Source organism: Balaenoptera musculus, chromosome 15 (genome assembly GCF_009873245.2).
Source record: "Balaenoptera musculus isolate JJ_BM4_2016_0621 chromosome 15, mBalMus1.pri.v3, whole genome shotgun sequence".
In the NCBI taxonomy this organism is placed as follows: Eukaryota; Metazoa; Chordata; class Mammalia; order Artiodactyla; family Balaenopteridae; genus Balaenoptera; species Balaenoptera musculus.
The window spans coordinates 58373183-58395854 of record NC_045799.1 but is presented as its reverse complement, the minus strand read 5'-3'; the positions used below and the strand labels follow the sequence as shown (position 1 = coordinate 58395854).

At 53.5% G+C, this 22672-nt stretch overlaps 2 protein-coding genes across 3 annotated transcripts in view; one reads left to right on the top strand and one right to left on the bottom strand.

The window, feature by feature from the left end:
- Positions 1 to 123: 123 nt before the first annotated feature.
- Positions 124 to 16390, top strand: DEXI (Dexi homolog). Of its 2 annotated transcripts, XR_005016415.1 has the most exons (3): positions 927 to 1069; positions 12605 to 13157; positions 15265 to 16390. XR_005016415.1 is itself a non-coding variant. In XM_036825087.1 (2 exons), the coding sequence occupies exon 1, from the start codon at positions 636 to 638 to the stop codon at positions 921 to 923; it is 288 nt and encodes a 95-aa protein (XP_036680982.1). In that variant the 5' UTR covers positions 124 to 635; the 3' UTR covers positions 924 to 1069; positions 12605 to 13250. The 2 variants fall into 2 exon arrangements, 1 of the variants encoding a protein (XP_036680982.1); XM_036825087.1 differs by lacking the exon at positions 15265 to 16390 and having other exon boundaries at positions 124 to 1069; positions 12605 to 13250.
- Positions 16391 to 16494: 104 nt separating this feature from the next.
- Positions 16495 to 22672, bottom strand: part of LOC118880893 (MHC class II transactivator-like) — a 41632-nt gene continuing 35454 nt past the window's right edge. The window contains exons 16-20 of the mRNA XM_036825086.1: positions 21458 to 21544; positions 18961 to 19044; positions 18700 to 18783; positions 17765 to 17871; positions 16495 to 17203 (exon numbers count right to left, since the gene is read on the bottom strand). Of these exons, the coding sequence (XP_036680981.1) occupies positions 17796 to 17871; positions 18700 to 18783; positions 18961 to 19044; positions 21458 to 21544 (331 nt within the window). The 3' untranslated portion in view covers positions 16495 to 17203; positions 17765 to 17795. The remainder of the gene's footprint in view (positions 17204 to 17764; positions 17872 to 18699; positions 18784 to 18960; positions 19045 to 21457; positions 21545 to 22672) is intronic.

The window sequence follows — 22672 nt, the reverse complement described above, 5'->3', positions numbered from 1 at the left end:
TCAGAAGCCAGTGGCTCTAGGGGCGGAGCGAGGCGGTACCCGCCCCCGGACGGCTCGGGCCAGTGAGCTCGGACGTTGGGCAAGCCAATGAGCGAGGGCAGGGGGCGGTGGGCCAATGAGCGCGGGGCTGCTCCGGAGGCGGTGCTCGGAACGCTACCAGGAGGACGACGCGGCGGTCGCAGCAATGGGTGCTGGGCCTTCGGGGGTGAGCAGGGGGCTCGGGGAACGGCCGGGCGCGGCTGAAGAGACCGTCGCCGGGACTGGCCCTTGACGCTGAGCTGCGGTTGGGTCCCCGCAGGCGCTGCGAGGGCCCGTGAGCGGGAGCGGGGAGCATCGGAGGAGCCGGGCCGCTGCCGGCCACTTCAGGGGGGCCCGCCTGACCGCTGGGCGGATCGACAGTGCCGTGTGGGCACCTCTGGGGGTGGGGTGACCCTCCTGGCACGTTTCGGGGACCGGGGCGCCTCCGCAGGGGCCGACGCGCATCCCCGGGGGTGCACCGCCGGGGCCCAGCGCTGCCTCGGCCAGCCCCGGGGCGACCCTGGATGGCTGAGCTGCCCTCTCGCCGGCCGCCCGGGCGCCGCAGCGGCTGAGCTCGCTGGGATCGCCGGGCCGCCGCCGCCCTCGCCGCCCCCTGCATGCCCGGCGCCCGGGTCGCGGCCCACCTGGACGCGCTGGGCCCCTTGGTCCCCTCCGTGCCGCCGCCCCTGCTGCCCTCTATGTTCTACGTGGGCCTGTTCTTCGTCAATGTGCTGATCCTATACTACGCCTTCCTCATGGAGTACATCGTCCTCAACGTGGGCCTCGTATTCCTGCCCGAGGACATGGACCAGGCGCTCGTGGACCTCGGCGTGCTCTCCGACCCCGGCTCGGGCCTCTACGATGCCGACTCGGAGCTCGACGTCTTCGATGGTTACTTGGAGTAGGCCTGGCTGCTGTCCCCCGCTCTCCCCACGACCCGCAACCCTCGGCCCGGACCGGCGCACGAATTATGCCGCCGCTGCTGTTTGAGGGCACCGTCTGGCCAGGGATGGGACCCCCAGGACGAGGCCCTCTTCGGCCTCCGAGGCCTGTAAGTGCCCTCTGCGCAGGATGAGGGCGGGTTGGGGCGCTGGCGAGGAAGAGGGAGGCATCCCAAGCCGGACACCCCCCCCCCCAGGCTTCTGATTTCTCCATCCACCTCTTCCAGGTCTGTTTGGATGCCAGGAATGGCTGGACTCTTCTTAGGACCTTAGTTAGGGCAGGAAAGCTTCCCCTTAGCGAAGGTGACAGCTGTTGAAGAAGGGAAGGGAGACAGGACCTAAGTCGCTTCTTGGTTAGCTGTAGTACCAACTGTCAAAGCCTTTGCACCCAGATCCATTTGAGACAGGCCTGTCAACTCCTCCCCCCATCCTTAACCTGTCTTGATGGTGACCTTGGCTTTTGGGGGATTCTCATTAGTCCTGGAAGGATAAAGACTTGCAGTGTTAAAAGAGGTAGGAAGCCAGGCACTGATCACCTTTGTCCTGTGGCCCCTTGGGGACTGGGTGGGGACTGAGAGCAAGGGCTCCAGGCTGATGCCGTGAGAGGAGAAACCCCCTTCAGCAGAGAACCCTGTACTTCCTTTGGCCTTGGCTTGGCTGCCGTTTTGGAGTCAGATTTCAGGGTGCCGCAGCTCAAATCTTCAGGGGCTGCCAGTTTCGCAGGCTGCTTTCACAGACCAGGCCAGCGTGGGGGGGGGGGTTGGTGCTGGGGTGGCTTTGCCTGCAGTGTTTGCAAGGCAAACTCAAGGGGCTCTTGGGCCAGCGGAAGAAGGGACCACAGGATCATTGCACTGAGGTGTTAAAGTCCTGCCTCTGAGCTGCCACCAGGAAGCTGTATCCAGCCCCATCTTGTGTATTTCTGGGAGGGAAATGAAGATCCAGAAAGGAAGAAGATTTGGCCAAAGTCACAGCAAGGAAGAGAGGCAGCTGGACTAGATGAGAGAGGGCCTGGTGAGGGTTCATAGGACAGCAAGGAATTCCTCGGCTCAACCCCTCAGCTGGACGGTGCTAGGCACAGGTCCTGAGTGGCAGTGGCGGGGGGATACTGAGGTGGTGGGCAAGGGCTCCTTTTACTTTTTTTTTTTGGCCGCTCGGCATGTGGGATGTGGGATCTTAGCTCCCTGACCAGGGATCGAACCCGTGCCCCCTGCAGTGGAAGCATGGAGTCTTAACCACTGGACCACCAGGGAAGTCACAAGGGCTCCTTTTGGAAAATGGACACTAATGTCACTCACCCCAAGCATGCTACGTTTACCCCCCTCTCCTTGCCTATCTTAGCCAAGATGACCATAGTCAGAGGGTGATGCAAGGTGGGCAGGACCCACTAGCAGTGTCAACCTGAGGGGCTGACAGTGAGATTTCTTTGAAGAAAGCTTCATTTGAGCTCAGGGAGACCTTAGCCAGGGCCAAGTGCCAGGTGGAGCATGTGTCAGCTGCTCTGCATACCTAACCCGTTGGCCTGCCTGCTTGCCATCCATCCATCAATTTGTTCTTTTATTAAACAGATATTTACTGAGTACCTAATGTGCTTGGTGGGTGAACACAGTGAACAAGACAGACTCAGCGCCAGCCCTCCTGGCACTTCGTGAGAAAGATAAGCAGGTTCCCAAACAAGGCAGTGAGATTTTTTGAGAGCTCCGAAGGCATGTAAGAAGGCATGGCATCCTCTATTGTGTTCATTACTACTTCGGCACTTAGAACAGCGCCTGGCATCTAGTAGGTGCTCAGTAAATGCCTGGGTAAGTGAAACAGAAGACTGGAGATGGGCTGCTTCAGACAGGGGCTTCAGAGAAGGCCTCTCTGAGGAAATGACACCTTTGAGCTGAGCCCTAAATTGATGGAAGGAGCCACATGTAAAGACGTGGAGAAAAGCTATCCAGGCAGAGGGACCCGCTAATGCCAAGTACGTGGAGGGGGAGGGGCAGGGGAGAGAGTTGGTTCTTCCAGCAACTAAAAGGAGGCCAGTGTGACAGGAGAGCAGCCCCAGGAGAAGTCAGTGGGGTGGGCAAGGCCAGATCATGCAGGACCTGGGAGGCCCGGCCACGAGCGATGAGAGGCCATCAGAAGGTTTTAGGCAGGGGATGACACAATTCCAGTCCACATTTTGCAAAGAGGACTGGCGGTTGTGGGCAAGATGAGCCGTAGGGGCAAGTGCGGAAATAGGGAAGCCAGTTAGGAGCTGGTTAGTTGCTCAGGCCAGAGATGATGCAGGCTTGGATGAGGCAAAGTTAGTGAAGGTGGAGAAACACACAGAGACCAAGAACACCTTTTGGAGGTAGAACCTATGGGATCTGTTCAGAACCTGTACTGGGTATTGAGCATATACCACACCTGGTTCTAGGCCCTTTGCGTATTCACTCATTGGGTCATTCAACAAACGTTAGCCCTGCTCTTCTGCCAGGCCCTGGGGATTCTAAGATGAATCCCTGCCCCCAAGCCAAGCTCTTGACTTTCAGTCAGTGTAACTTGGTGAAGAAAGTCTTATTTTATCTCTTCACCACATCAACAGAAACACTTCCCCTTCCAAATGAAAACATTGGCATACTCTGAAGCAAAAACTGAAGCCCAAATGCTTTGGCATACTTTGCAGCAAACTCTGTTTGAGCAGAAACACCAGGAAGTGTGTCTCAGGGACAACCTTGCAAAGCTCTCAAAGTGACAGGGCCTGACTCTGGCAGGTGGGGAGGCCTGGGGCTGTGGGAAATACTCGTCCCTGGAGAAATAGTGGGAACCACGCACAGCATTGGCTCGCTCAGCCCCAGATCCAAGCCACCAGATTCGGGTCGGGGAGGGGTGGCTAGCAGCAGGAAAAGCCTGTGGGAAAGATTAAAGATGATCTGACTGCACCTCCTCTCCCGGCCCCTTTGCATAAGCAGAGGAACACTGGTAGTCAAATCTCGCTCCTTCTCGCTCTTTCTCACGTAGACACAATCTGATGTTACACACAGGCCGATCCAGGAAACACTGACTAAGGGCGTGGGCACGCCAGGCACTGGGGACTGGGGTGATCTCAAGATGAAAGCTGCACTCATTTCACTCCCTCTCTTTCTCTTTTCTCTTTTTTCCACACAATTCAGTTCCTCAAACCATTGTTGAGCGCCTATTTAAGGAGGCAGTATTAGGGTCATGATGAGGAACAAAGTCCCTAGATTCAGATGACTTAGGTTCAGATCCCAATCCTTGTTGTGACCTTGGGCATGCTACGTATCTCCCCATGTGTCAGATTCCTCTTCTATAAAGCGGGGATAATGAAAATCTACCTCGTTCTGAGGATTGAATGAGATAGATGTAAAGCTCTTAGACCGTCCCGTGTATGTAAGTGATATATTAAAATTAACCACTATTATTATTAACAGTCAGACATAATGGAAAGTGTGTACACTGAGTCCCTTGTGAATGTATAAACCTGCACATACACTCATGCATGAATATTTATGTGCCACAATGAGCAAAAGAGGACTAGCTGCCTGAGTGCTGGGTGGGTCCCGGTCTGGACGACCAGGACAGACTTCCCACTCTGCCTTGCTGGCCTGGGACGCTCAAGAGACCTTTCCCACTGCCCTGTGGTCTCTAAAGGCCACCAGGCCTGGAGCCCAGGAAAGCTGCGGCTCTGTGGTCTTCCTAGAGTGTTCATCGTTGCCCAGGAGCAGGGAGTGGGGATCAGGGAATCCCACCTTCTCGGGAGAAGGGACCGCTGGGGCTGGCCCAGGAACTGGGGAGGGTCCTCACTTCCCAGTGGTTCCGGTGTGGAGGCAGCTCAGCTGGATTGATTTGTCCTGGTTCCTGATGAAAGCAGCTGCTGCCTGCCAGCCCTCTCTTGCCACGGAGGGAGGGCTTTGGGAGAGGAGCCTCTCTGTGCTGGAAATGGAGAGACTGGAAAGCGTTGCTGCCACAGTCAGCGTGGCCTGGTGGAGGCCAGATTTGGAGCTAAGGGTAACCAGACTAGTCTACTTACTACAGGGTTTCCCTGGCGTCAGGGTCCCGACTGGGTGCTACAGCTGCTCCTTCCTGATCTGCCTGCCCTGGTCCCTTGGTGCCAATCTGTGGCCTGTGCCATCAGCCGAACACCCAGGTTCGGCATATGGCTTCCCTGCTCAGAAACCCAAACCTCCCTTGGGGACAGTGGAGCTCCGGGGGGGGTGGGGTCAGGGGAGCCAGGTGGGAGGCTGTGGCTGTCGTCCAGGTGAGAGACATGGTGGTAACGAGGGGAGGCATGTGCACCCCCAGGCCCAGCTGACTCTCCACCTCTGTCCTGACGTGAGGCTCCCTTGGAAGTGTGCTGGGTGCCCTTTTAGAAAGGAGGAGACCCCAATCTGTGTCTCAAGACAACTGAGATGCCAGGGCTCCTGCTCCCTTGTGCCTGAGTTATGCAAACTGGAGATTTCATCCAAGGCAAACGCTCACAGCCCTTGCATCTGTTTTATTGAACGAAGAAATGAAGGGCTCCTATCAACTTGACCGTTTGTATTCCTGGTTTATCTGCTGTTGTCCGCCCCGGGACTCCTGAAAGCATAGTTTGCTTTTGGGAAACCAAGATCACAATAAAAGGGACAGGCATCCTCATCCCCATCTCTCAAATAAAGGAACTGAGGCTCAGAAAGGGGCAGTGAGGGGCCAGGGGTACAAAGCGAGTGAGACAGCTGAGCCTTCTGACCCAGTGCTGAGGGAGGGTGCAGGGGGCCTCCAGAGAGGGACTCCCAACCTCCATCCTTGGAATACCACTCACCTGGCTCTGCCAGGCCTGCCTCATATGTACTCTCACTCCTTTTTCTGAGGTTTTTTTTTTTAAACTTTATTTTGAGATAATTTCATAATTACACAAAAGTTGCAAAGAATTCCCTTATACACTTCGCAAAAAATGCACCAATTGCGTCAATTCACATTTGCCACATTTGCTCATGTATGCAAAATGCTCACTCTGTGCGTACATGTATATATATTTTTCTGAACCATTTTTGAAAATGGATTGCAGACATTATGTTCCTTTTCTCCTAAATATTTCAGTGTGTATTTCCTTAGAACAAGGACATTCACTTACATAATCACAATACAACTGTCAAAATCAGCAAATGTAACGTTGATACAATCGTATGACCAATCTAAGCTATGACTATTCAGATTGCATCAATTGTCCCAATAGTGTCCTTTCACATTAAAAAGGGGTGGGCGGGGGCGGGGGGGAGTTGAGGTCCAGGATCCAACCCCAGATCACGCTTTGTATCACTTGTCACGTCTCTTGTGCCATCTTCAGTCTGAACAGTCCCTCAGTCTGAGTGTATCTTTCATGACGTTGACATTTTTGAAGAGTACAAGTCTGGTGTTTTTTAATTTTTTTTGTTTATTTTTTGGGTGCGCTGCGTGGCATGTGGGATCTTAGTTCCCCGACCAGGGATCGAACCTGTGCCCTCTGCAGTGGAAGCACAAAGTCTTAACCACTGGACTGCCAGGGAAGTCCAAGAGTATAAGTCTGATATTTTGTAGATTTTCTCTCAGTTTGGGTTTGTCTGATGTTTACTCTTGAGATTAGATTCAGATGGTGCATTTTTGGCAGGAATACCACAGAGAAGTGAGTGTGTGTCCTTCTGAGTGCATCGTACTGGGGGACACGTGATGTCTGTCAGCCTCATTACTGGTGATGTTAATGCTGACCACTTGGCTAAGGTCTTGTCTGCCAGCTCTCTCCACTGCAAAGTTAACTGTTCTTCCCTTTATAGTTTAAGTACACTCGTTTTAGTGCTTCCTTTTTTAAAAATCTACTTTTTGTGTGTGAATTTATTTTTAAAAGAATGTTTATGTCACTGAAAAGAGAAAACCAGCATCACTTGGCATGGGTAAAAATACTAAGTGCCAAAGTCATTAACTTCTGGCCAAATACTGAAGCCAGCTAAAGGCGCAGGGCCCCTGGTTCTTTCTTAAAAAGTCAGGTTAGCAACTGTCACGTGATAAACTCCGGCACCAAAGTGAAACTTTCTTGTCCAAGTAATCATAAAGATTGGCTAAGAACCAAAAAGCCAATCACTAGCTCACTGGGTGTGTCTCAGTGTTATCTCAGGCCATCTCCATGTACCCCCTAAGACTGGTGCTTCGAGGCTTTGAAGTCAGACGGACTTGAGTTTAAATCCCAGCTCCACCAACACCTTGGACAAGTGACTTCACCTCCCCAAGCCTCAGTTTCCTTCTCTGTAAAATGGGGAGGATAGTAGTTAGTACCTGCTGAAGGGCTCGTGCACATTAGATGAGATGCTGATGGTCGCATAGTCGGTTCTTAATGATGCCATCAGTGTTGGTGGTGTGTCAGACCCAGAGGGGGCTTGGCCCGGGGAAGCCTTCCCCTTTCTCAGGCCCCCTTCCTCTGTGTGAGGGCCAATTACCAAGGAGGGTGTGTCTGTGTGGGCAGCCTTCGAAGGAGCCCGAGGGCCGTGATAACTGGTGCCTGGGGGCCCAGGTGATGCTGGTGCCCTCATAGCTGTCAGACCCTGCCCCAAGCCTGGGGGTGTCTGGGAGCTGGTTCCAGTTTCAGTCACCCCCAAAGGGGCAGGCTCCACTCCTGGGAGTCCTTCCTGACAGGGGACTTAGCTTCCCCTGAGCGTCACCCCATGAAGCAGGCAGCACAGCGCTCATTAGCTCCATTAGACAGGGCGGAAAACTGAGGCTAGGGGAGGTTCAGGGACTTGCCCTAGATACCAAGCTGTGAGGTGGGCGAGTGGGGCCTCCTGGCCACACTCCCAGTGCTTCCCTGCGTGAGGTCCTCAGACGTCCTCAGGTCACAGGCTTCCCCGGGAGGCAGTGAATACGCCAAAGCCTAGTGTGACCCACCTGTCGGTGTCCTGCCCCCTCTTGGGCACTTGCTACCTTTCCCTTTTGAGCAGAGAAACCAGGCCCAGGCTCCCTTTTTTGCAGGCCAGGGGTATCTGGCTAGAGTTAGTGGTTTCATTTTCATCATTTGTTTTTAGTGTTGCTTTCTGTTTATGATAAATGATACTATTTTTTATTCATGATAGTGACATAAAGATTTCCTTTTAAAATTTTGGAGTTTGAGGGAAAAAGTGCCTTGACTTAAAATACTAAATAAATAGGAGTCCAGGTGGTTCTTGGCTGTGACAGGACTCACGAAGGTGTTGGGCAGATGCTGCCCTTCAGGAGGCCTCACTGAGCATGGGGCGCAGGCCAGCTGGAGACACGTACTGGACCAAGAACCTTCACAGAACCCACGGCTGCAGAGCGTCAACAGCTGACATATAATCCGGAAACTCTGGAGAAACCGGCCAGGACGCTGGCTTCCATCAGGAACCTGGACCCAGGCAGACAGGCAGCATCTCCTTTCCCACCCCTTCAGGCCACCCGCTCGTCAGCCGGTCAAGGCAGAGGCCTTCCTGTTGCGTGGCCCGGCGCTGAGACGGCAGTGGAGACAGTGGGCAGATCATATCTGGGTGACATCTGTCTTTAGCCACTTTAATTGGCTGGTTGGTACGTTGAGAAAGAGGAATAGCAGTGGGCGTCCAGCAGGCAAGGTCTTTGGAGGAGGAAAGGGCTGCCCCTTTCAGAAGGCCCCCTGCACTGAGGAGACCCCCCGCCCCCGCCCTGTGTGTTCTCTAGCTGGGACCAGGTGGGGACGCGGAGGGGAGGGGCCGTGTGTGCCGGGTATTGCAGGCATTCCACCAACACAATTTCATGTAATCCTCGTAACAGACAGCCAGATGAGGTGGGCATTTTTTCAGATGGGGACACAGCCCCAGAGAGATGAGGTGACTTGCCTGAGGTCACACAGCTAGGAAGGGGCAGAGCCAGAATGACTCGAGATGGGCCAGTTCCAGACCTTGCCCTGGCTACCCCATAGGAGCAGGACAGTGGGACGGCCCAACTGCAAAAAGAATCCTCTTCCAGCAGGTCCAGAGCGTCATCCCACCAGCACCTTTAAGACACAAGGTCATTTTCTCCCTTAAGCCAAATCAAACTAGGCAGCATCTCCACAGAGGTATCCAGCTGAGACATTGCTTCTTAAAATGGATCAAGTGCCCAACTGTCATTCGGATGACAGACCAGTCAGCCAGCCACTCCTTCGGTCCAGCTCTGGGGAGTGGCCTGGAATGAAAGGTTACAGTTTCAGAAAGAAAGAAAAAACAGCCAAAGCCAATAGCTGGTGAGTCATGCTCTAAGGATGTTAGGAGGTTGGAGAACCCACTGCCTGGACTCTTAAGCAGCAGCCTCAGGATGCTTCTCAGCCCGGGGCTTCTGATGCCCAAGGAAAGAGATGAACTAGATGCTGAGAGGAACTGAGATAGACGTTGCTCAGACCACGGAGGTTCAAACCCTGGCTCTGCCATTTATGAGCTGCGTGACATTGCTCAGTCACAAGCGTAACCTCTCTGAGCCCCATCTGAAATTCAGGGATGATGGTCCTCCTCGGCCCCGCCTCCTAGGGTTGTTTTGAGGAATAAATGAGCTAAGCCATGAGTTAAAGCAGATAGTACAAGGTAAGCGCAGGTGCTTGATAAATGTCAGCTGGTTTGCTATGAGACCAGACCTGCAAGTCAAAGGAACAAAGGGATTGACCTTTAACAGCCATGGTGTGTGGCACAGAGGAGAGGACCCAGGACATCCTCCAGCCACAGATACAGAGGCCTGGGGCCACATCTCCGTCCTCAGTGTGCTGTGTGGCTTAGGGCAGGTCACCGCCCTCTCTGGGCCCCCTCATTCTCTGTGGAGTGACCAGCTCAGATCAGGGTCTCCCAAACCTCACATGACACCATCAGCAGTTTTTGCTCTATCTGCTCGTTGCCTGAACTGTTATTTATGCAGTTATTGTCTTTAAACCGGAGGCTTTTTTTAAAGTGAAGTTAATGATGTGGAAAAAGAGGAACTTTATAGTATTACTATCAGAAATGGAAAACTGGCATCATTCGCCATAAATAGAAGGTGACCCTACAGATAAACAATGAGAACAAGAGGGCGTTAGTGAATTCCAGCTGGAGCCGGCACCTGCAAGGCTCTGCACCTGTTCCGATCGGAGGTTAGCACGTGTGACAGAGTCGCGCCAGCCAGACTTACGCTTGCCTGGGACTCAACGCCGTTTGCTATCACGAGCATTGGGAGGGGAGTGAGTCCCTGTTCCAAGGGGTGGTCCCATGTTCTCTAACAGCCCTTCCGCCCAAGTCTGAGATGGGCTCAAGTACCATCCCCTGCCTTGGAGAGTGCGCAGTGAGCCCTGGTAATGCTGTATCGGAATAAACAGTTCTGCTCCAGTTTCCTGGATGCCAGGGCTCTCGGGAGCACCACTGCTGACCCCAGCAGGGAACCCCAGAGTCTCCTTGGAGGAGGGAGGTCAGCAAAAGGTGGGCTCCTAGCAGGACAGGAGGGGAACCCACGAACACCTTTCTGGAGGGCCGAGCTCTCCGATGCTCTGGTTTAGCCCCGGCTTCCCCTCCTGCCTACCAGGTCCAGTGGGGAGACCGGATGGGGCCCAAGGATGAGAGGACTTGCATGTGTCATCAGTGGGAGGCGAGGAAGGTCTCTGAGTAGTGGAAGGGCATGTTCCTAGCTGACCCTAGGAGATGAATCTGGCAGAGGACACAAGAAATTTGGCCCCTGCTCACCTCTCCAGCCATGTCTCCCCCATGACCAGCCTTCAACACCTTACTCTCCACCGCAAACCAAACTACAGGAGGTTCCACGACCTGGTCACCAGCCCTCCCTCTACCTGGTGTGTCCTTCGTGCACAGCCTTCCCCAGACCCTGGGCTCCATCCATCTCCTGTGCTTCTTCCCGGCGTCAGTGTGTTAACTTGGGCTAAAATTGCTCACTAGATTGTGTGTCAAAGGCAGAGGCTGCACTCATCTCAGGGTCCCCAGCACTCAGCTCAGGACATGGCACACAGGAGGTATGAGATTATGTAGTGTTTAAGATCTCCAGTAGGACAAAGCCCTGGAGAGCTGAGCATCCTTAGACAAGTTTCTTAACCTCTCTGAACCTTAGTGTCTTCATCTGTAAAATGGAATCATTATAGTACCTAACTCCTGGGGTGTTAGGAGGGTTGAACGAAATGGCCTTTGTAATGCTCCATCTCAGGGATGCTCTCCGGGGAGCAGACCCTGGGACCCTGGGACCAGGATTCAAGTGCAAATTGTTTACTTGGGAGGTGATCCCAGGAACTACTGGTGGGGAGGGGGGCAGTGAGACAGGAAAGGGATGTGTCATCTAGCAGGTTACCACCGCAGCCCTGGGCTCAGTCCTGCTCGGGACCTCTGGGAACCAGTGTAGATGGAGAATATGCCTGAGTCATCCCAGCTGCTGGGTGAGAGAGCTGGGGTATTGATCCACCAGCTTTCTGGCCATCACTGGTTGGAAGGCAGCTATGGGGAGCTCTGCCTGCACTTGCAGCCTGGGGCCCAAGCAGACTCTAGAGGTGGAGAGGCCTCAGGCAAGGAGGGGTGTCCCTGCAGGCGGAAGCTGCCAGGTCAGTCTGCCTCGGGAGGGTGAGTGGAGGAAATGGGGTGAGGCACCCATGCTCTGCCTGGGGCTTGTGGCACACAGTAAAAGCTCAGTAAAAGCTGACTGATTGTTTGCATCGCTGTCACTAGTCCACTGCCAGCCCTGCTTGTCACAGTTATGCAGCCTTAGACAGGTCACTTGGCTTCCCTGAACCTCTGTTTCTTAGGCTATAAAATGGGGAGATTCATGGTTCTCAGTGGAAGCAGTTCTGCCCCGTTGGGTGGCCCCTGGAAACGGGGTGAGGGGGCATTTTTTGTTGTCACAGGGACTGGGAATGCTACTGCCACGTAGCAGTCAGCGACCAGGAATGCTGCTAAACCTCCTGCAGTGCCCAGAACGGGGTCACCCCCGCCCCCACCTCATCAGAGAATTGTCCTGCCCCAAATAGCAGCAGCACCTGATGAACAATAATACATGTTGTGTTTAATGTATAAGTTTTATCTGATGCTCGATGACATTTGCGGAAGTAGTCTGAGCTGGCAGAGGTGAGGCTCAGAACTGGGGTGGGACTTGTGGGGGCTGTAGGGAGGGTGGGCGTGGGAATACGAGATGCTGCAAACATATTAGCACCCGGCTGGACCTAGAGAGAGAAAGGGGCAGTAAGTGAGGACCTGCAGGGAGCCAGGCACTGGGGATGATGCCGTGTCCTGGGAGAACGAGCCAAGTGGGGCTGCTGAGTAGCTTGGCTGTGGCCACAGCCTTCCTGCAGGCTGCGAAGCATTTTCCGGGCAAGGTGGGAGCTGCCGCCAAGCCCTGCCAACTCCCCAGAGCTGACTCAGCTGCCCTAGAGCTCAAGTAAGCCAGCAGACCCCGGGTGACCCTGGAGCAGGCTGCCCTCCTTCCTCAGGTCCCAGGATCCCCCTCCTGGGGCTTATCTCCCAAGATATTGACAGTCCTTCCTCTCCCAGGTGAAATTGCACCGCTTCTCCTGCCTAGGGTACTTAGAAATCAGACACATTCATAAAAAAATTTTAATAAAAAATTATAGGACAACACCCCCAGCCTGAGGTTTCTGGTGGTTCCCCAAATTCGAGCCTCCAATTGGGTGGTGGGGCGGTGCTTCTGTGCTGGTAACACCCCTTTGTCCCTCTTGTTAGGCCTGCTCCCCTCAAAAGCCCTGTGCCAACAGAGAGGGGCCCGTCCAGACCCAGGATGGTGGGACAGAGAGATTGAGACTGGGTGCCGAGGTCCAGAAGGCACGTGCCCCTGCCCAAAGGGTAAGGCAGGGGTGCCCGGAGACCTTGCCCGCCTGCAGCGTCGCGCAAACGGCCTCGCCTTGGCTTCCGAGCTTTCGCCGTTGCAATGGATGTTTACAGGAACCCAGCCAGAGTCTGCCTCCCTGCTCTTCACCCCTGACTGCATCTGCTTCTCCCACTTAACCTTCGGAGCGGACACTTCACACACAAAAGCGACTCCCAGCTCTGTTTGATGCCAGTGGAGCTCTAAGCCCAAAGGGGTTTGGCCCGAGGCCGGGCTTAGATGCAGCAACTGTTTCAGAGAGTGACTCAGAAGGAAAAGAAGAACACCTGGGGGGCCGAGGGTGGGGTTTTGACTCATTCATTTCAAATTGTTTGCTCTCCATCAAGTTGCCAGAACTGATACATTGCAACGGGGACAGCGTTCCTCCAGCCAGAAATATTTTTCGAAAATGTGAGTGGTATGAATACCTGACTTCGATAAACCTGTAAAAGCAATACTTAGGGGGCTAACTTCTTTCAATTAAAAAAATGTATGCAACTCCAACCCCTGGGGCCCTGCGGAGGTGGGGGGGTGTTTGTTTTGTTCTTTTCCTTTGAGATTCCAGAAAGGAGTCCTGACGCAGAACCTCATGGTTGACAAAGGGCAGAAGGGTCAGGGCCTCCCCAGTTGGAGATCCAGTGGGGTTTGGAGAGTCTGTCCAAGCTGCGTTGGTGTCGGAGTCCCAACCCGGCCCCCTCCCAGCTTCCACGAGCCTGACAAGCCAGGCCCCACCTTGGTTGTGGTGGGAAAGGCCTGGTGGCCAAGCTGAAAATCAGGCCTGAACCCCAGAGCAGTGGGAGGTGGGGCTCCCCCGTGCTGGGCACATGGTAGACCTCCCCTAAAGATGAGGGGAGTGGGCGGGTGAGGGAAGGAGCAAACGAACGACTGAAGTTGGGTCCACGTGCAGCAATTCTCCCCAGTTTGCAGAACAGCTGATGCTTTTCAAAGTACCTTCATGTATATACTGTGTTGAACAAGGAATGGGTGGTCAGCTCCATTCTACAGGTGAGGAGACCAAGGTGTGGGAGAGGAAAGGTCCGGCAGAACTCAAGAGAAGGCAGTTACATACCACCTGTCTTCATGTGATTCTAAGAAGGGTTGCTAAGAAATGTGAATGGAAGACACTCAAGAAAAAGGGGAGTGGGAGAAGGGAGACATTTCTTTGGGAGAGAGGCCTGAGGGGAAAGGCAAGGGTTTAAAAGGTTCATGGCCCTGAAGTCCACTGAACATGGAATCATGCCATCAATGGACAGTGTGACTCCGGACGTCATCTGCCTTGATTCCTCTGGGCATCACTTCTCCCACCCAGCAAATGGGGAGCAATTCCAGCGCCCGGTGCCTATGCCTGCAGAGTGACCCTCCAGAGAAGTCAGAAGTGGAGTTTGTATCTTGACTCCCTCTTTTATAGGAGTGTGACCTTAGGCAAGTCACATCTGTGAAATGGGGACTGTCATTTACCCACCTCATGAATTTGTGTTAATGACAAAGGTGCCCCTCTGGGCAGACACTGCTCCACACCAGGACTCACAGCTTGGCAAGCAGAGCCCAGACTGGATTGCAGCCCCCATTTGCTCCCTTGTCCAGGCGCCTCGTGCAGTGCACAGACTGCCCAACCGCACTCGACAGCCCTGCCCAGGGAGTTTTTTTAATTTACTAAAATGCAAGATTTAACAGAGCAGGGACCTTGAGCATTTTATTGAGTACACCACGGTGTCACTATATATTTGTGGCATGAATACAGCAAATAAAGAAAGCAAAGTTGTGGTGAGGATTACTTGTTCATTCCACAAACATTTATTGAGCCCTTACTATGTGCAGGCACCTTGCTGGGTGCAGAGGGTGCCTCTGCACAGCAGTGAACAAACAGACAGGTTACCTGCCCTCTTGGAGCTCACATCCTAGGACAAGAGCAGACAAATAAGTGTGAAAAAGATAAACTAGTGACGGGATAGGCCGGGGGAAGGGTATCCGCGTTTACTACCGTCCTGAGGAGCTGTCCTTTAAACTGAGTCCTGCAGGCCGTGTGAAGAGCTGGGAGAACATCCCAGGCAGAGGTGAGAATGAAACACACGCATGTGTGTAACAATGACAGCCCACACGCAGGGAACTGGATGCCAGGCTCTTGTTCTCAGCATATTTGCTCATCGAATCTCTACGTAACCCCGTGAAGAAGGTACTGTGATTATGCCCATTTTACGCATGAGGAGACTGAGGCACAGAGAAGTAATTTGCACAAGTGAGTGGTGAGCTGGACACTGAGCCCAAGCAGTCTAGCTCTAGAGTCTGAGATGCTTGACCCTACACCGTGGTCCCTCTTGATAAGGGGGGTGGGGGGACTCAGCATGGTGCCTGGCACAAAGTAATAATACTTGCTAATATTTATTGAGCACTTACTGTGTCCCTTGTGCTGTGATAGCACTTTACATGTATCAACTCATTTAATAAGTGGTAGCTATCATTTAAAGTCTTTACTATGAGTAATTATAGCCTCTGACCTCATTTTATCACCTCTGAACAGACCAAAAGCAGTGGGGACAGTTGTGCCCACCCCGCCTGGCTGAAGGGTGCAGTAGATGCCTGGATCAGAAGGAGACTGTCTTCCTGTGGCTGCACAAGTGGGAGTTCCGGGGACTCTACAAGGTCCACAAATGCAGGCACACCCTGAGGGGTGATGGCCCAGCTACAAGGCCTGATGCCCTGAGCCACTGGACCAAGGCGGAAGGCACTACCTTTCTGCGAGGATTGCCAGCGGGGCAGCGGGGTCAGAATTCCTCTGACCCTCCCGACCCCCAACACCCACTTACTGGGAAGAGGAGGAGAGTTTGAGGAACCAGGCATCAGGGCTGGCGCACTGGGGCACAGGCAGCTCCCACAGCCACCAGCAGAGGGCCAGGTCGTCCCAGATCAGGGCTTCTGACCGAGCCAGCCGTGCCCCAGTGAAAAACAACAGCAGCTGACCTGGCAGCTCTCTGTGTAGACAGCAAAGCTGCCAAGTCCCTTCCAGGCTTGCCGTGGCCAGGGCTGGATTCCAGCTCAGCTAAGAAACGACTCCCGGGGTAGAGCAGAGGATCAGAGACAGAGGAAAACACTCTGCAAGGCTCACGGTGCTTCAGCCTTGCTGACCCCCAAATAACGAATTTTCCAATGAATGGTAGGAAGCCATAGAGAAAATCCTTTCCCGAAAGACAGGACTTGAGCCAAAGTGGACTCTGCTGTGTGTGTTGGGCTGAGGGGGCTGGGGAGGGCAAGAGAGCGCGGGCCCCCGTCAACTGGCCATAGAATATGGCAGAAGTGATGCTGTGTGACAGCTTCTAAGGCTGGGTTACAGAAAGGGCAGGGCTGTTCGCCATGGCCTCGGTCTCCTCTGCCCCCACAACCTCTCTTCCTCTTGGGGTGATCACCCTTCAACGCAGCCACCATGCTGTGAGGAAGCCCAAACTAGCCCACAGGGAGCGTCCCCCCCTGCCACTTCCTTAGAGGAACCAAGCCCCCAGCCACTGGGCAGCATCGGGTGCCAGACATACGCGTGACTGAGCCTCCAGACAACCCCAGCTGACACTGAGTGGGGCAGAGACAAGCCGTCCCCGCCAAGCCCTGCCCGAAGGACAGGTGTGTGAGCAGAATAAATGTGTGTGCTGTTTTCAGCCACTGCGTTTTGGGGTGGTTTGGGATGCCTTAGCTAGCCGGAAGAGTGGGCATCCAAAATGGTCACCACGGTATAAACTCAAACACAGGACCTGCCCGTGGGATTAAATGAGCCATTTAACATGTAGTGAAAAAAGACACAGGAAATGAAGGCAAAAAGGCAGATGTGGCTCCAGTCCATCGCCCCGCCCCCCCCTCTGTTAGTGTACCATCAGCTCTTCTCCTGCTAAGGTCCAGTGTGTCTGGCCAGGCCTAGATTTGGCCTCGGCAAACAAAGTTAGTGCAAACCAGTGAGTCCCAGAGACAGAAGGCAGCTGCCGTAGAATCCCAGCCGGTCATGGTTTGGGAAATCAGCAGGCAGGGGATGGTCGCTGGTATGCTCAGAGAGTGCCCTTTAGGAGAGCAGCGTGGAGCAGTGCTTTCTCCCCGGGCCGGCAGGGACCTGGGCAGGTGGGGGTGTGGCCGCTTCGTCCCTCTCTCCGGCTTGGCCACAGCTGTCTGCAGTGTCCTGCAGGGAATGCCTCAGGGCTCTTGGGTACACAGCAGCTGCCACCAGGCACCAGCCCATCTGCCAGGGCTGCAGTGGCTGAGCAGGGCTGACATCAACCTGCTCCCCGAAGGAGCCGAGGGCCGGGCCTGGGTCAGGTCACAGAGCAGGCCATAGGTCCTTTCCGCAGCTGGGCGGGGGCCGACTCTGAGCCGCCAGGGCTGGGCACCAGGACGCCGAGGCTCACGGGAAACAGCCCAAGAAGAGCTGTGTCCACAAATAACCAGGTCAGGGTCCAGCACGGTCAGTGTCCTTGGAGAACAGGCTGTGAGAGGTCAGGATGGGTGGAGATCAGGCAGCTTTAGGACAGGGCAGTTCAACACATGGATAAAGTGTGGTCGAGATTGGGGATGGGAGGGATGGTAGGAATGGAGGAGGGGGATGTCCCAGGTCGCGGGAGCATGGAAGTGAGGGGACAGTCATCCGCACAGAGAGAGGCAGGAAACTGGTAGAGCAAATTCCTATGAAAACAATGCCGGGCATCGGGGCAGCCGACAGGTTGAAACAGCAGCCGGGATGGCTGGGGCGTCCTCGAAGGCAGACCTTCCCAATGCTGAGGGCTGTGGGACGTGCACGGCTGACCCACCTGTCCTTCCCCGGGTCCCACGCCTGCCCACAGGGAGGATCCTCAGAGCCCAAGTCCTCAAAGCCTTTAGAAGACACCCCACCGAGCCCAGCACAGGGGGATACGGGGTGGGCCCAGATGGCACATGGTCCAGGAGTTGTCACCCAGCTCCCACCTGCTGCCCCACCCATCTTTTATGGATTCTGACTTCACAGGACACTGTTCCCAGGGACCCCCGTGGTTCTCCCCTTCCAAGCTCACCTCAGTTACCTTGTCCCAGGCACAGCCTGGATCATCTCAGGATGATCCTTGAGTCCAGCTGCTGCAGGTGTTCCTGGACGCCAAAAGGGATGGTGGGCGTCCACATCCTGTGATGGGGGCATGGCACACAGAGGTTAGAGGAGAGGGGGTGGCCCCAACGCAAGCTGCCCCCAAATCCCTCCTCCCACCTAACCTAGTGTGGGGTCATGGGGACACCAGAGGCCTAGGAGCCCCAAGACCCCTTTTTAAAAACTGATTCTGCCGCTGACTTGCTGTGTGATCTCAAAAAGGTTAGTTAACCTATCTGTGCCTTATTCTCCTCATCTGCAAAATGGGTATTACAAGAGCCACATTACCCCTCCTAGAAGATATGAGTGATTATGTAGACGAAAGTGCTTTGAAAGACAATAAAGTACAGTACTGGACAGTAGACATCATAGTGATATAATAATAAATAAGTTTCAACCATATGAAATTGCCAGGTGGTGTAGGTCAAAAATGGTTGAATATAAGCAATTTCATATCGTTCAGCCTAGTATATAGAACATTTTTGTGTACCAGATACTCTTCTGAGTATATTGACAAATATTTATATTGATATAAATATTTAAATAGGGGGTAAATATTATTGTCACTCCCATTTTACAGACGAAGAAACTGAGGCCAGGGACTTCCCTGGCGGTCCAGTGGTTAGGACTTGGTGCTCTCACTGTTGAGGGCCCAGGTTCAATCCCTGGTCCAGGAACTAATATCCCGCAAGCCATGCAGTGTTGCCAAAAGAAAAAAAAAAAAAAAAAAGAAGAAACTGAGTCCAGAGGGTTGATGTGTCTGCTTGCCCAAGGTTGAACGCTGGTGAGGGGCAGAGCGGGATTTGAGCTCAGGGCTCACAAGGTGAACCACACACTGACTCTCCCTCCACCACTGGTGAGACTTACGCCAGCTTCTCCACGTGAGGGCACTTTCTCAGGCTGGCAGTGAGCTGCTGGGCCCCGGCAGCTGTGAACTTGTTGTACTGGACACTGGGAAGAGAAACCCATTGTGGATCCTGGCCCTGGGGACCAACAAGCCCCAGACCAAGGTCATCACCACGCTCTCAAAAACCAGACCTCAGCCCAGCCCTTCCCATGATGCCAGCAGGAGACCCTGGTCCTCCCAAGTCCCGGCCCCACCCCGACTGCCCAGGCTCCCACACTCACTCCAGCACCCGGAGGGACACCATGTCTGGAAGCACGTGTGCCAGGCTCTCGGCTCCCACGTCGCAGATGCAGTTATTGTACAAGCTGCCGGAGACAGAGGTCAGGGCAGGGGCCATGGGTGCTGGGGGGTCAGGGCCCAGGGGGAGCCACACCTAGCCGGGATTACTGCCCCATTTAACAGAGGGGAAAACTGAGGCCCAGGGAGTTGAGGCTGCTTCTCTGTGGTCACTCAGTGAGTCTAGGGAAGCAGCAGGACTAAGTGGAGGTAGCTTCCCATCTGAGACAGCTCAAGTTCAAATCCCAGCTCTGTGGCTTGCTGCCTGTCTGATCTTTGGTGAGTTACTCAGCTCCCCTGTGATTCAGTTTGCTCCTCCATAAAATGGGCATGATAGAGTAATTGTGGGGAGGAGTAAATGAGTTAACGTTGGTAAAACACCCAGAACAGGGCCCGACATGTGGAATGAACTATATGTTAACTATGGTTATTATACCTCCCAAGGGGGTTTGTGAGGGTTATACAAGTTACTGTGGGGGGGTGGGGCAGCATCGGGGATAGCAGGAGAGAGAGAAACCCAGAGTCACTGGGCAGGCTCGGGTTTCTATATTATATTCAGTCACCATCAGCAGTGTCAGAAATAGCACGACAGGTGTCGCTGGTGCCAACTTAAGCTGTACCTTCCTTAACGAGCGTCCTTTTAACAAGCCAGGTGCAGCCACGGTTCTAATTTCAAGGCCGTGACTTTGCCTTGACTCAGCCTCAGAGCAACACTGCAGGGCTGCATGTAAAAGCAGCAAGTCTACACTGCAGCAAAGTGGATTCAAGCTAAACTCCAGGAGCCCCTGATGTCATGGGTCGGCCGCTACCAGGGAAGGAACCAGGTAGGGGTTTTACAATCCCTTCCTGGGATGGATCTTAGAACAAGGAGGCCCTTCCTCACCCACAGGAAGAGGATTCTTCCCATATTTCATTGATGCCAAGATGTACATGTTCACATTTGAAAATCATTGCGATCATTAACAATGGATGTCATTTAATTAGCAGCGTTTTGTCCTCTTAATGGTGTCTTACAAACGGATGGCATCTTACAGTCCATAAAATATGAGGTTTCTTTTTTTTTTGGCCATGCTGCGCAGCTTGCAGGATCTCAGTTCCCCGACCAGGGACTGAACCCAGGCCACAGCAGTGAAAGCCCGGAATCCTAACCCCTAGGCCACCAGGGAACTCCCAATATGAGGTTTCTTAAAGTGTCAGTCAGATCACATATCACCCCCACATGCCCCACCTGCTTCTCCATTCACAATGGAAAAGCCCCCAACCACTCTCCTGGCCTGCAAGGGTCTCCCTGCATGATCTGGCCTTCCCTGACCTCTCCCACCTTATCTCCCACCCTCTGTCCCTCATTCCCTATAGCCAGCCACAGAGGCCCCCCTTCTGGCCCTCAAAGACCCAACCTCTTTCCCACCTCAGGGGTTTTGCCTCTACTGTTTCCTCTCCCTGGAATGCTTTTCCCTGAGAACATCCCACAGAAGGGGGAGGGTCACCTCCTCAGGGGTCTCCTGACCTCCCTGGTGAATTCAGTACTCCCTATTGTACCCTCTGGGGCCTTTGTTAGTTTCCTCATTCCCAGCATGAATCAGCGTTTTAAACATTTTGTTTATGCACGTGCTTATTTATTATGCAAGGAACTTGAGAGCAAGACCCACCTTGGTTTTGTTCATAGCTGTATCTCTAGTTTCTAGCACAGGTTCTGGCCCATGGTTGATATTAGAGAATATTAGATACCCTCACAACTCTAGGGCATGCCAATCACATAGACTACAAACTGCACAGTGCACAACCTATGCAGCTGCACTCAGGGACTCTGGCTGGAAGGATAATGGGCTGAAAGGACCCATTAGTCCCAGGGAACCACAAGGCACCAGGCTGGAAGTAAGCAAAAGCAAGAATGTGCTATTCCAAGGCCCACCAGAAGGTGACAGTGTAGGCACGGACTGCTGTGTGCGTGACAAGAGCCAGCCAAGGCTACCTGTGCATAGTCAGTATTCTAGAAACCACCCCGGACTCCAGAAAAGGCCCAGTCCTGCCATGCCCTGGGGAAAGAGGACCAAGATTTATTAAGCACCAGAGCCAGGCATTGCACCAAGCGCTTTCCATAGGCTATTGGGATGGTACCCATTTTCCAGATGAGGAAACAGAGGCTTGTGATGAGTAAGTGACTTGCCCAGAGTTTGCCAGATGCCCTTCCCCAGGGGCTGCTAATCTTGTTCAGGGCGGTGGCATCACCCAACTCCAGGTGTGTGTGCTCATGTTGGATTTTAGGTCGGCGCCCCCCACTCCCTACCCCCACCAAGTTGTGCAACACTGATGTGGTAGAACAGCCTGTAGTGATTGCTTTCAGGGTCCCAGTGTTCGACCTTACAGCTGGCACCAAGGGGGTTCTCTGCCCGCCCTCCAGCCCACCAGCTCAGCACCTGACCAATAGAGGGCCCCACTCACCTCAGCCTGAGGAGCGACGCAGCCAGCAAGGGCAGGGCCTCGGCCAGCTTGCAGGCACCCAAGTCAGTGATGTTGTTCTGGGACAAACTGCAGGAGTACAACAAGGGGAGGGCTCAGGGCCAAACCTGAATGCTTCTCCCCATCCGTGTCCATCACCCCAGGCTCCGGCAGGGCTGGGAACCCCTGCATCCTCACAGGGCAGCCCAGGGCAGCAAGCACAAGACATTCTACCTGGATGAGAGTCGTGGGTGCTGAACTGTGTGAGGGCGCTATGGGTAGACTTGGGCTAAATCAGTAAAACGATGCAGTCACGTCCTGAGGCTGAGTGGGATGATGGGGGTGAGGATGCAGATGAGACAGAGATCGCGCTCCCCCCACACTTGTTTTATGATTTTATAGCAGCCATTCTTTTCCCTTTGGACCATTTTTCAGCACTGTCGTTACATAAGGGTTTACGTTATTTGTTTAATGACGTGAACTCCACGAGGTGAGGGGTCGAGTCTGTTTTGTTCATTACTCTATCCCTGTGCCTACAGCCGTGCCAAGCACATAGTAGGTGCTCAGAAAATGTTTAAGTGGGGTTAAAAAAGGAAGGAAGGAAAGGTAGGAGAGAGAAGGAAATAGAGGGAGGGAGGAAGGATGTAAGGAAGGACGAAGGGAGAGAAATCTAGCTTACTCACACTGTTTCCTTGAACACTATAAATTACTTAATAAGTCTCAGTGTCCTACCATCAAGGAAATCCCTAAGTGAATTCTGGTGAGTTCTGTGGCTGCCCTGATCGTGGTTGTGGAGTAGAGTGTGGGTAGATTTTGAGGATCCCTCTAGGTTCAGTAAAAAATCATGTTGACCCTCCTGCATCATATCCATCTACTATTTCCCAAACCCAGAACAGTTTTTTTTTTAATAGAAATTCACTATTTTGATAACAATGTTTTACTGATAAATCCTAATCTATCTCTCCTCTCTCACCTCCCCAGTCTTTCTCTCACTAAACATTGCTCACATTCATTACTGTACACTTCATAATCATGGATGCTTGTTTGCTTGTTTACTGCGTCTCCTCCCTAGAAGATCCCTGAGGTCAGGGGCTTTGCTTTGTTTAAAGCTGGGTCTCCAGGGCCTTGAATGGTGTCTGCACATAGTAAGTGCTTCTTACGTATTTGTTGATTAAATGAATAAATGATTGGTTGAATGGCTGGTTAAAGAAATGATTG

Bases quoted from the DNA above. Each gene is read 5' to 3' on its own strand.
- DEXI (XM_036825087.1), top strand. From the start codon at position 636: ATGCCCGGCGCCCGGGTCGCGGCCCACCTGGACGCGCTGGGCCCCTTG.